The sequence below is a fragment of the Arachis hypogaea genome, chromosome 13 (assembly GCF_003086295.3).
Source record: "Arachis hypogaea cultivar Tifrunner chromosome 13, arahy.Tifrunner.gnm2.J5K5, whole genome shotgun sequence".
Classification (NCBI taxonomy): Eukaryota; Viridiplantae; Streptophyta; class Magnoliopsida; order Fabales; family Fabaceae; genus Arachis; species Arachis hypogaea.
Window position 1 is genome coordinate 140064885 of NC_092048.1, and position 11980 is coordinate 140076864.

The 11980-nt window shown below is 37.8% G+C and overlaps 2 protein-coding genes across 2 annotated transcripts; one reads left to right on the forward strand and one right to left on the reverse strand.

The window, feature by feature from the left end:
• The first annotated feature begins 728 nt into the window (after window positions 1–728).
• On the forward strand, window positions 729–8796 carry LOC112792192 (uncharacterized). The gene is made up of 14 exons (XM_025835328.3): window positions 729–3231; window positions 3325–3391; window positions 3500–3621; window positions 3731–3797; window positions 3893–3941; window positions 4059–4144; window positions 4325–4575; window positions 4669–4724; window positions 5353–5438; window positions 5837–5929; window positions 6527–6851; window positions 7083–7603; window positions 7969–8203; window positions 8292–8796. Exons 1-14 carry the CDS (start codon window positions 2936–2938, stop codon window positions 8537–8539), a joined length of 2502 nt encoding a protein of 833 aa, XP_025691113.1. The 5' UTR covers window positions 729–2935; the 3' UTR covers window positions 8540–8796.
• Window positions 8797–9231: 435 nt separating this feature from the next.
• On the reverse strand, window positions 9232–11706 carry LOC112792193 (ras-related protein Rab11A). Its single transcript, XM_025835330.3, has 2 exons — window positions 10878–11706; window positions 9232–9799 (listed from the first exon to the last, which is right to left on the reverse strand). The coding sequence occupies exons 1-2, from the start codon at window positions 11114–11116 to the stop codon at window positions 9352–9354; spliced, it is 687 nt and encodes a 228-aa protein (XP_025691115.1). The 5' UTR covers window positions 11117–11706; the 3' UTR covers window positions 9232–9351.
• Window positions 11707–11980: the final 274 nt, after the last annotated feature.

An 11980-nucleotide genomic window follows, 5' to 3' on the forward strand; every position in this document is an offset into this window, starting at 1 on the left:
GGTTATGGAAAAGCTAGTGCAGCCAACCCAATATAATTTCATCCCAGGGAGACATAGTTTTGATAATATTATCATCACCCAAGAAATTATCCACTCTATGAAGATTAAAAAAATGTCTAAAAGGATGGATGGCGATTAAAATCGATCTAAAAAAGACTTGTGAAGACACTCTGGTTGATATTGGGATGCCCCTTAGTTCATCTTGATGGTAACCAGTTCTATTTTTTCACGAGGATTAGGATTCTACGGAATAGGAAAACCTTGGACAAGTTCTCTTTTTAAAGAGGAATTTAGCAAGATGACTCTATTTCTCCTTATAATTTTGTTCTTTGTATAGAAAGGCTCTCTCATCTCATTATTGTTGTTGAAGATCATGACATTTGGAAGCCTATCAAGCTGAACAAAGAGTGCCCTGAGTTTTCTCATCTACGTTTTGCTGATGATTTAATTCTCTTTGCGAAAGCAACTATGGACCAAGGTGAGGTTATTAATAAGGTACTTGAGGCCTTCTGCTCTAGGTCGGGTAAAAAAGTTAGCAATGAAAAGATGCGTATCTTCTTTTTGAAGAATGTGGGTGATAATATGAGAAGTCAGATAAGTAGTATCCTTAAGTTCTCCAAAACTGATGACTTGGAAAAGTACCTTGGTATTCCTCTCCTCCACTGTAAGGTCTCAAAAAACACATATAATGACATTATTAACAAGATGAACTATAGACTAAACAGTTTGAAAGATGCTTCATTGTCTCCAGCAGAAAGAATTATACTGGTGAAATCTGTTCTCTCTTCTTTTCCAAGTTATACTATGCAAACTATTCTTTTACCAATTTTTACTAGTAACTTGGTTGATCGTAAATGTAGAATCTTTTTTAGAGAGAGACTGAACAATCTAGAAAAATCCATATCATCAATTGGAGGGATCTTAGCAGACCAAAAACTTCGGGAGGGCTTGACATCCGCCATACTCGTGAAGTTAACCAAACCTTTATGATAAAGAGTGGTTGGGGCCTTGTGGAGAAGAAGGATGCTTTATGGGCAAGGGTGGTCAGGGCCAACTACGAATGTGTGAGCGATTTGCTGCCAAGAGTAGAAAGGAAAAATAATTCCTCGAATCTTTGGAAAAGGATATGTTCGGCTTGGAAGGGGGTCGATGAGAACCATATCTGGTGCATTGGTGATGGTGCTAACATTAAGTTCTGGAATCATAATTGCGTGCCCAATCTCCGATCTTTAACCTAATATTTGGAACAGGTGATAACAGAGTCCGTATCAAGTTTGTGTCTAACTGGCTTTCTTTCTGTTTCAGGTGAGTGGGACGAGAGTAAGCTCAGGGAGTGACTCCTTGATTACATTGTGAGAAAAATTCAAGCACTATCGCCTTTGTCTCCATGAAAGTGTCCATATTCTATTGCTTGGGCGCTAACATCTGATGGGACGTTTAGCTCAAATTGGCCTACAACTTTTTCAATAAAATTCTCGTAGATTCATATCAGACTTTCAAGGTAGTTTGTAAGTGGTATAGTCTGGAAAGAATTCGTTCCTTCATGTGGCTAGTTTCTAACAATGCAATCCTAACGAATGTAAAAGAAGGAAAAGATACTTAGCAACGGATGCCAACTACCCCAGATGTAACCGTTAAGAAGAGAACTCCTTGCATGTTCTCAAATACTGTTTCTATGCCAAGTCTGTGTGGAGTCTCTTGAAACCTCATGAGGCTATGTTCAAATTCTCTAATCTCAGCCTCAAGGATTGGTTCACTAGGAATGTATTAGCAAGAAGTGACTAGGCTTGTAAGTTTTGAGTTACTAGTTATTCTCTTTGGTTTTATCGTAACTCTTTTATCTTCGAAGGAAAAAGGGTGAAGCCGAGTGTTGCGACGAGTTCAATTTGAGCATGGAGTGATAAAATTCTGTACACCATGAAGTTTCGGTCCTCCTTGTATCATACCAGGAAGGATACTAATAAGCTAATTCGGTGGCTGCCCCTAGGGCACTACACCAAGTTAAACGTATATGGATCATTCTTCTCGGAGAACAAAAATGCAGCTTTTAGAGGTATTTTTAGAAATCATTTGGGTAGGTGCGTATTGGGTTTTTCTTGCAATCTAGGAAGGTGTTTGATTACTCATGTAAAATTGCGAGAGATTGCTAAAGGGCTTAGTATTGTTGTTGCTCCCAACTTCTAGTACCTCATCATTGAGTTAGACTCCTAGTCAGCTATAAATTTTATCAATAAAGGCTGCTTAAATTTGCATCCTGTTAAACCTTTGCTGGAAGACATTAAGATCTTGGTGAGTATGTTACATCATGTAGGTTAGAAACATACCTTGAGAGAAGCTAATACTGGCATAGATCTTTTGCTAAGAAAGGGCAGAATCTTCTCATGTGAACTCACATTTTTTAAAAGACCCTGCCAGATACTCTTCAGGCTCTATCATCCGATATGAGTGGAAGTTTTAGAGTTTATAGGTTCTTAGGATGCGTTTGGTCTGCTTTTTTATTTTTTGTTTTTATTTTCAGTGTATTTTATTTTTTAAATTTTGCAAAAAAAATAAAAACAATAAAATCATGTTTTTTATTTTTACCTCTTTTTTCACTTTTTTCTTCACAAAATAAAATAATACTGAAAATAAAAACAGAAAATAAAAACACCCTTAATTTTTCTTGTTTGGGTTTCTAAATCTCTTTTTCCTCAACAAAAAAGCACTAAACATTACTTTTGGGCTTGGAAGTTTGTGCTCTAACTCGGTTACAAAGAAAAAACAGGTCCATGAAAAAAGCCCAAATAGCGCCCACTAGCGGTTGCCGCGATTTTCTAAACCCTACGGGAAAACCAGTACCGCAATTGGCTGCCTTGTGTTGTGCGCGAGCCAGACTCGGCAGCACTTACTCGCCTACTCTTACTCGAACGCAGAAGAAGCAGCGGCAAAGACCGTTATGGGAGGCGGCGGGAGAGGAGGCAGGTCTCGCACGCAGAGAAAACACTTCCGTCAGAGTAGAGACAATGTCTGGAAGCGTTCCAAGTCCGATCCAAACGCCAACAGCAGCGCTCCCTCCAACGACCCTAACGATCCCAATCCCAATCCCAATCCTACGTGGACTCCGTTCGCCACTGAAAACGCGTCCTTCGATGCCTACTACAAGGGCCAATGCATAGTCGAAACCACCGAGTGGGATCAGTTCGTCTCTGTTCTTAGAACTCCCTTGCCCGCTACCTTCCGTATCAATTCCAGGTAAATAACACTCAAACTCTCTCTCTTCTCATTTCCAATCCCGGCTCTCCAAAACTTCTTGAAATGGGAATTGCTATGTTTTTCTGATTACAGTAGCCAGTTCTCCGACGACATTCGCTCGCAACTCGAGAATGACTTCGTCCATTCTCTTCGCGATGAGGTACGCTACATGCAATATCCGCTGCTATTGTTCTATCCATTGCGTCGTTGTTCTTTCTTTCTTTTTTTTTTCTTAATCGTTTTTGGTTGTGGCTTGTGTTGTTTCTAGGTTGCCGAAGGGGTTGAGAGTGAGACTGAGGCTATTAGACCTTTGCCTTGGTATCCTGGAAACTTTGCTTGGCATTCCAATTTTTCTAGGATGCAGCTCAGGAAGAATCAAACACTTGAGCGGTATGTCGATTGTGTTCATCTACGACTTGTATCTGAATCTGAGGGTTTTGTATTAGTAGAATCTAGTCAGTATTTAGTTGTCGTTGATTATTCATTTACGATCTTGCAGCTTCCACGAATTCTTAAAGCTAGAAAATGAAATTGGAAACATTACAAGACAAGAAGCTGTTAGTATGGTAGGTCATTTAAAAAACTATTTTGATCTTTTCTTTTATTTTTGGAGTTCTGAATGGTTTAACTACTGTCATACTAATGCTTTTTTGCTATACAGGTGCCTCCCCTCTTCTTGGATGTGCACCCTGATCATTTTGTTCTTGACAGTAAGCAACTTCTAGGATACCAAGTACTCTTTGTTGTTTTTACCATCACTATTTTTATTTACATAATATGGACTGAAACTTTTGATTGTTATAATCTATCTCCTTGCTTTTGTTCAGTGTGTGCTGCACCAGGTTCAAAAACTTTCCAATTGCTCGAGATTATTCATCAGTCAACTAAAGTAGGATCACTACCTGCCGGAGTGGTATGTGCTCTTTTTAGTTAAATGCTTCTTTGTTGTTAATTCATTGTTTTTACTTTTCATTATCATTGGTAGTTAATGATTAACAACATCTTATTTGATTTGCTAGACTTATATGATTTGATCTGTCCTGATTGGGCAAATGGCATATGCATAATTTGTTTTTGTGTCTTTCTTAATTAGGTTATAGCAAATGATCTTGATGTCCAAAGATGTAATCTTCTTATACACCAAACGAAACGCATGTGCACAGCCAACCTTATTGTCACTAATCATGAAGCCCAGAACTTTCCAGGATGCCGTTTAAATAGAAACCATGAAGTGATGGAGCCAGATCAGCATAAAGGCCAATTATTGTTTGATCGTGTTCTGTGTGATGTCCCATGCAGTGGGGATGGTACCCTTCGTAAAGCACCTGATCTCTGGAGGAAATGGTAATTTTCATTCCTCTGTCAGCTCAACTTTCTTTTAACTTCTGTATTATTTTTGTAAGACATCCCCCCCCCCCCCTTTTCCCTCTTTTGCAGGAACACAGGGATGGGACATGGGCTTCACCCCCTACAAGTTATAATTGCTATGCGAGGTACTATTTGACTGTTTCCTTTAGCATGTGTATTTTAGAGGTTGCCATTGTCAGACTTGCATTGTTTTCTGATAATGTGCTGTTACCATAAACACTTATCCCTACGACCCTACCTGCGTCTGTCATACATTTTAATTGAACTCAGCTAGACTTATCTGACATAGCTACTAGGATTATTTTCAACACTTTCATGGTGACTCGGGCTACTTTATTCCATTATAAATGGAACATTATGAGCGAGTGAAGCTACTGATGCTTTCTGATTAAGTTCTCCATAAAGATTGTTTTGCTCTCCTTTCCACAGTCTCTGAAAGAGAACATTTTACTACTTTTTGGAGCAAGAAGGATCCAACCAGCAATGAATGAGTGTGTCCTGTGTGATGCATGTCTAGTCAAGTTCCTTTTTCGCTTTTTGACCTGAACATGAACGTTATACTTTAGGCTAAGGAATGTTTGTAACCGCTTTGTCCTTCTGCTTTGTTTCTATTACTTTTTAAGACAGATTACTGGGAGTAAAAAACTACTAATGTTTACTGTATTAGCTGAATATAAAAAATGAACTAGGGTTTGTGAGATTTAGATTGGAAGAATACTTTGGCAGTCTCAGCAGCTATATTGATTTTGTCAGGTTTATCTTTGCTTAAAGTTGGTGGCAGAATGGTTTATTCAACTTGCTCAATGAATCCTATTGAGAATGAAGCTGTGGTTGCAGAGGTAACTACTATTGATCCTCTGTTCTTCTCTTCTTCTTCTTCGTCTTTCTTTTTTTTGTTTTTTCAATTTTTAAGTTGCAGTTATACTATGTAGTTTTTCAGATAGGTGGATGTGTATTCCATTGGCTTAATTATTTAATTAAATGCTAAATTTATGGACATCATAGATCAATTTTTATAGCATTTTCTCAACATTTGAAAATGTGATTTAAAGATCTATGAAAGCAAGTGCACTGCATCTAAAGGCTAAAGCTCTAAATATAAGTGGCAATTGCTAAATACCTAGGAAAGCAAGTGGCATGCTAGCTGTTACAAACACTTGGCCATTCCTTACTCTCAATTAATTTTATATGGTAAGTAGCTCCAGCTAATTCTTTTTCCGTTTCTATTGTATTTCAGGTCTTGCGGAGATGTGGTGGGTCTGTTAAACTTGTTGATGTATCTAGTGAGGTTCCCAAACTTATCCGTCGCCCTGGTCTCAAGACATGGAAGGTTTGTGTTTGCTGTGACATTTTTTTTTTTTGAGAAACCAGAGTTTTGGTATGCATGTAACACTAAGAAACAAATATTAAATCTACTAGTGCTGCTAATCCCCTAAGTTTTTGCAAGTATCTCACCTCTCTAGAGTCTAGATTGAGGAAGATAGACCCTCCTATGTCAAGTGATGTGACAACCTGAAGGGTTTTGAAGGAAAATTGTGGGTTTGGGTAAAAAATTTATGCAACCTCAACGTCTTTTCCAACTCATGAGACATCTTGGCTGAAATGTATGTTTCATCAACTACAGATGTTACTTCTTGCTGTTTGGTCTTGGAATGATAAGAAATGAGAATGAGGCTGTAGTGAATGCTTTATTTTTAAACATGAGTTGGATGTTGATCTGGTTATTTCCATATTCATGTGCATGGCGAAGAATAATGCTTCAAGCTTTCTGCACAGAAAATTTGTATCTTTATATAATTTGAACACTTGTGCTATTGGTTTCTGTATGTGAATTCAGCTTGTGGCTTAAAAAATAGAATGGTTTGATCTTGATTTTCAATAGTTTGCATTTACAACGTTGTGAAGCCTTACCATTTTGGGAATGCAGGTATATGATAAGGGCACTTGGTTGGCGTCTTACAAAGATGTCCCTAAATATCGTAGGAGTATAGCTCTTGCTAGTATGTTTCCTTCTGGCAGCAGCTTTCATGAATCTGTTGACACTGATTGTAATGTTGAAATGGGATATGATGTTACTGATGGTGTTGGTGAAAATTCTGAAGATGGTGTTCAAGAAATGGTTAATTCTGTGGTGCCTGAATCTGCTGAGGTTTCTGATTTCCCTCTAGAGCATTGTATGAGGATAGTTCCTCATGATCAGAACACTGGAGCCTTCTTCATTGCTGTACTGCAAAAAGTTTCTCCTTTGCCAGGTAGATTGTGTGATACTCTCTCTCTCTCTCTCTCTCTCTCTCTCTCTCTCTCTCTCTCACACACACACACACACACACACACACACAGAGTGTAAGAAGGTAATTGGCAGTGCTGGCTAACATTGAAATGACATGTTTTTCTGGTTGTCATTTCTGCCTCGTATTCATTTTCATCAACAAAGACTTTTGCTTACCACGATAGGTTTCTGATTGATTGTTTCTTTCTTGCAGCAATTCCGGAGAAAACCAAAAAACGAATTAGTAAGCCATGTGCGGAACCATTAAACACTCTTGAGGGTGAACGACTGTTGCAGGTTGATTCCTTAGAAAGTGCACAAGCTGTCCTTGAAACAGTTCCAGAAGAAAACGTAAATGGCCATGAACCCCCTGCAATAGATGTGGAAGTTAGCCCTGTTACATGTGAAGAAAAGAATTCCAAGGAAACACAGGAAGCCCATAATGTAGAGAACATGACCAAGGTTCCTGGAAAAAGGAAGCTGCAAATTCAAGGAAAATGGAGAGGTGTTGATCCTGTTGTCTTTTTCAAAAGTGAAGCAATTGTTAATAATATAAAGGATTTTTATGGGATCGATGAGCATTTTCCATTTGATGGTCATCTTGTTACAAGAAATGAAGATGCAAGTCATGTGAAAAGAATTTACTATGTCTCCAAGTCAGTCAAGGATGTTCTTGAGTTGAACTACTTAGTTGGGCAGCAGCTTAAAATAACTTCTGTCGGTCTGAAGATGTTTGTAAGTGTATTTATTGTCAATCAAGAAATATTGGTGATGTTTTGCTGTTTATTATTATTTAATGTGGTTGATTTGCTTACCACCCATGCTCCAAATTTTAAATGCAACTAATGATAATGATAATGATAATGATAATAATAATACATTTAAAATATGATATTAGGGGGTGGCACCAATATGGTTACTTGGTTACGCCAAGCCAATCCCCATGTAGGAGTTAGTTCCACATCCAAATAGCATTGTGAACCCATCCCTTGTAGTTAGAAATATTTATTGCTTAGAAACGAACTAACTTCTTTAATAAGTGAAAAGAAAAAGAATTATTTCTTTGGAATAATTGATATATACCTGCCCTCATCATACAGGAAAGACAATCAGCACGACAAGGTAGCTCTGCACCATGTTCTTTCCGGATATCATCTGAAGGACTGCCTCTCATTCTCCCACACATAACAAAACAGATTCTGCGTGCATCTCCTGTAGACTTCAAGCATCTTCTTGAGAATAAAGATGTAAAATTTGAAGATTTTGCTGATGCCGAGTTTGGTAAAAAGGCTGCAAGCCTAATGCCAGGTTGTTGTGTACTAATTTTGGGTAAAGGTATTGTCACCATCCTCAGGCTTTTAGATAAGGTTAAATACCCTTCGACATAGATGTTGATTTACTTTGATATTTTCCTCTTCTACAGGGAACGAGGTTGGCACAGAGCCCATCCAAGTAGATGACTCAACAATTGCAATTGGATGCTGGAAGGGTAGGTCAAGATTGAATGTGATGGTTACCGCAATGGACTGCCAAGAACTGCTTGAAAGGCTTGTAATACGGCTAGGCTCAGAAAATGGCTCGTCAGTGCATGTGGTCAAATCTTCCATTGATGGGGAAGGGGAGTTGAATGGTAAGATTGATGGTGATGCTATTGCTGTTACTGAGGGTTAAAAGTGACAGGTAGACGGATATTTATTACTAGGTTCGAACAGCAGTTATGGAATGTTTTCCGATCATCCACAAAACGTGAAAGATGATTTAGCTGTTTATTTTAGTTAGCCTTTGTACTTTCAAACAAATCCACAAACTTCAATTCACATTTGTATCAGTATAATCTATAGCTTTTAAGGATTACAGTTATAGGAAACTTTGTTGTTAACGCATCGAGATTATTAGTTAGATGGAGATCTCTCATTTTTTTCTCTCAATCGATTGGTACATATATATTTGCCCATAGAGCAAATCTTGTTTAATCCTGGAAGGAAGGCCCATGTCAAGTCTTATGTGCTCGTAATGCTGGTCTTGTAAATTTTATATTTATAAAGAAAAATGTTAAAAAAATCAAAATTTATTGTCTTTGATGATTAGTTAGTTATTTACGTTTAAAAATAAGATAAAATATATTATTAAATTATTAAATTAAAAAAATTGAATTAATAATTAGATAAAATAATAAATTCTGATGGTCATTTGGTATTTTTTTTTTATAAAAAGGTTCATCAATTTCATAAGTGAAGGGCTTATATAGGCAAAATTGAGCACCGAGCCATCAAATTTCACATGCGCTGACGTTTCGAGCCCCCAACAATTAATTAATTGAATATCATGGGATATTATACCCAGCAATTTGAATCTACCTATAGTTTTACTGAAACCCATGCAAATTAAATTGAATAATTTTACAATAGTAAATGTGCCAAACCTTTAAAAATTGGTAATAAGATCATCAAACCACGAAATCTGCTAAATTCAAACACTAAAACTCAGGAAGACTGACAACACATGGTCTTTTTAGCTGGGATTTCCTGTGCAGGGCCAGGAATAATAATCTTCTTGCCAGCCAAAGATGCGGGGTTCCCATTTCCTTGACTTTCGTCCGCAGCTAGGGTCTTCTTGTTGACAATGTTGTAGATTTCTGTCAGGACAGTCATGAAGGCTGTTTCAACATTTGTTGATTCCAGAGCCGAGGTCTCCAAGAAAAACAAGCCTTCTTTCTCGGCAAATTCTTTTGCATCTTCGGTGGGGACATCCCGCTGACTCTGAAGATCACTTTTGTTTCCTATAAGAATGATGACTATATTCTTGTCGGCATGGTTGCGCAGTTCTTCCAGCCACCGGGGGATGTGTTCAAAGGTCTGACGTTTGGTTATGTCATAAACCAACATTGCCCCAACAGCACCCCTGTAGTATGCACTTGTAACAGCTCTGTATCTGCACGATTAAATAATGAAATATCAGGTCAAGCTGCAATCTAGCATTTAACTTACCGCTTACCCTAAATGAAAAATAAGAAAATTTCAATTGATGATGTCCAGAAAAGAATAAGATTCTATGTTTGTGACCACCTAAAGAACCCGTGTGGCCTTAGATCACAGCAAAACCCATGTGATTAATGATCCAAAAACCATGTAACGATGCTATATGAAATATCAACTTGAATACCCTCCCAAAAGATTGCCAAAACTATGCATGCGTGTTATGTTCCTAAATCTGTGCTAGAAACACAAGGGTATTCAACAGGTCCCGGTGAGTAGCCCTAGTACCTGCTAGTTCTCCAACAGAAGGTTTAGAATTCCTAAATGTATAACTGGCTAACCTTGAATTTTTCAAATCTCATCAAAGTGTCACAATCACAACCCAAGAGGGAAAATGCAAGTAACAGAGTATATTTAATAATCACCAAAACACAGCCATGTTGTCCTCCATATAAATGCAGACATAAACAATCAACCATGACCCCGGTAATCTCCGGAGAACCTGCCTAGTAGGTTGGCTTTACTATCTGCAATAACCAAACTCGTCCCCTTTTCTTCCCAGTGATTCCTTTTGGCGCATTATTCGATAATCACCAATCAGCTAAACCACCAACGCTAACATATACTTAACTATAGGAAGTTAGGAACATCGTGAGATGAAAATTCTCGGGTAACCGATAAAGGATAAACAGTAACACCAAAAACACTGGACAGCAATGGCATCAAGTTGAAATGCATAAAAACATTCAAAACCGCAATTCAAATTTCAAACACTAATAAGTAGCTAAGCTAAGGTTAACAACAATGATCAGAATCACCACATCATTGAGCTTCAATTTTGAAAACCTACAGTAGATCCAGCTCAGTAACCTTACTCAAACAACTCGATCCTTTGAAATAACGATCAGATCACGCATCGACGGCAGTCACAACAACAATTTCTCAAGGAAAAAATAACAGATTCAACAGCATCAAGCAACACCATATACGCATTCATACAGTTGAAAAAAAGTAGTGAGAGAAGCAAATATTACCGTTCTTGACCAGCAGTGTCCCAGATCTGAGCTTTGACGCTCTTATGATCGATGACGAGAGTTCGCGTCTGGAATTCAACTCCGATGGTGGACTTGGAGTCCAAGCTGAACTCGTTCCTCGCGAACCGTGCAAGTATCTGCGATTTTCCAACCGCTGAATCACCAATCAGCACCACCTTGAACACATAGTCTATTTTCTGGTTTCCATCTCCATAACCACCACCTCCACCACTCGCCATTTTCAACAAACTTTCTCACACAGAGATCAAGATATTTCTCTCTGCTTTCTTTGCCTCTTCTTCTACTGTAGTGTATCTTAGTTCTTATAATCACTGTCTCTTTCTTTCTACTTCAAAAATTATAGCAACAAATGGATTTATATTATATTTATATGTGCTCAATAATCGGATGGATCTCTTGAAAGGTGAGACTCTTTTTTCGTTTTTGGCCTTTTCTTTCATAAAATCAAACCCGATTTTTTTTCCCTATGTCCTTTTTAAGTTTTAAGAACAAGCAAACATCTAAAATAACGGTGAAATTTTATCTTTAATATATGGGTTAAGATTTAAGAAACTTAACGACTTGTCGTAAGAATGTTTATGATTAAAAAGGATGTGAATTAAATTTAAATTATTATACGAAGATATTCGAGCAAACATCTTTATACTCTGTCAATCTAATTACTGGAATTTTATAATGATAGTTTAATAGTATAAATAATTGCGAAGGGGATTATTACTGTGGGGAAAGGAACACAAGACATGCGCACGAACGAGTCCAGAACGAACATGTGTGATTAGTTTATTACCCAGCCAATGAGAAGTGCCAGGCTAGCGAAAGGAACCGGTGTTTTGACTTTTGAGTGACAAGTGGCGAAATAAAGATGGGTGTGCATTGAAGAGGGACGTGAGGGTGGTTGTAGAGGATCTAATTCTCATTTTAAATAATATAGGTTTTAATGATGAATGATAATTGATAAATGGAAAATTTAGAAATTGAAAAGGGAAAATAGTTGGGGACAGCTGTAGTTTCGCAGTGTTGAGTGTCAAAAAGCGCCACTGTTGTGTGTGCGTAGTGCGTTTGCGTATGTCTCGGGTGAGTTG

Coding starts and splice junctions, on each gene's coding strand:
- LOC112792192 (XM_025835328.3), top strand. CDS start 2,936: ATGGGAGGCGGCGGGAGAGGAGGCAGGTCTCGCACGCAGAGAAAACAC. Junction 3,622..3,730: donor AAGAATCAAACACTTGAGCG/GTATGTCGATTG, acceptor ACGATCTTGCAG/CTTCCACGAATTCTTAAAGC. Junction 5,439..5,836: donor ATGAAGCTGTGGTTGCAGAG/GTAACTACTATT, acceptor ATTGTATTTCAG/GTCTTGCGGAGATGTGGTGG.
- LOC112792193 (XM_025835330.3), bottom strand. CDS start 11,116: ATGGCGAGTGGTGGAGGTGGTGGTTATGGAGATGGAAACCAGAAAATA. Junction 9,800..10,877: donor GACACTGCTGGTCAAGAACG/GTAATATTTGCT, acceptor TTAATCGTGCAG/ATACAGAGCTGTTACAAGTG.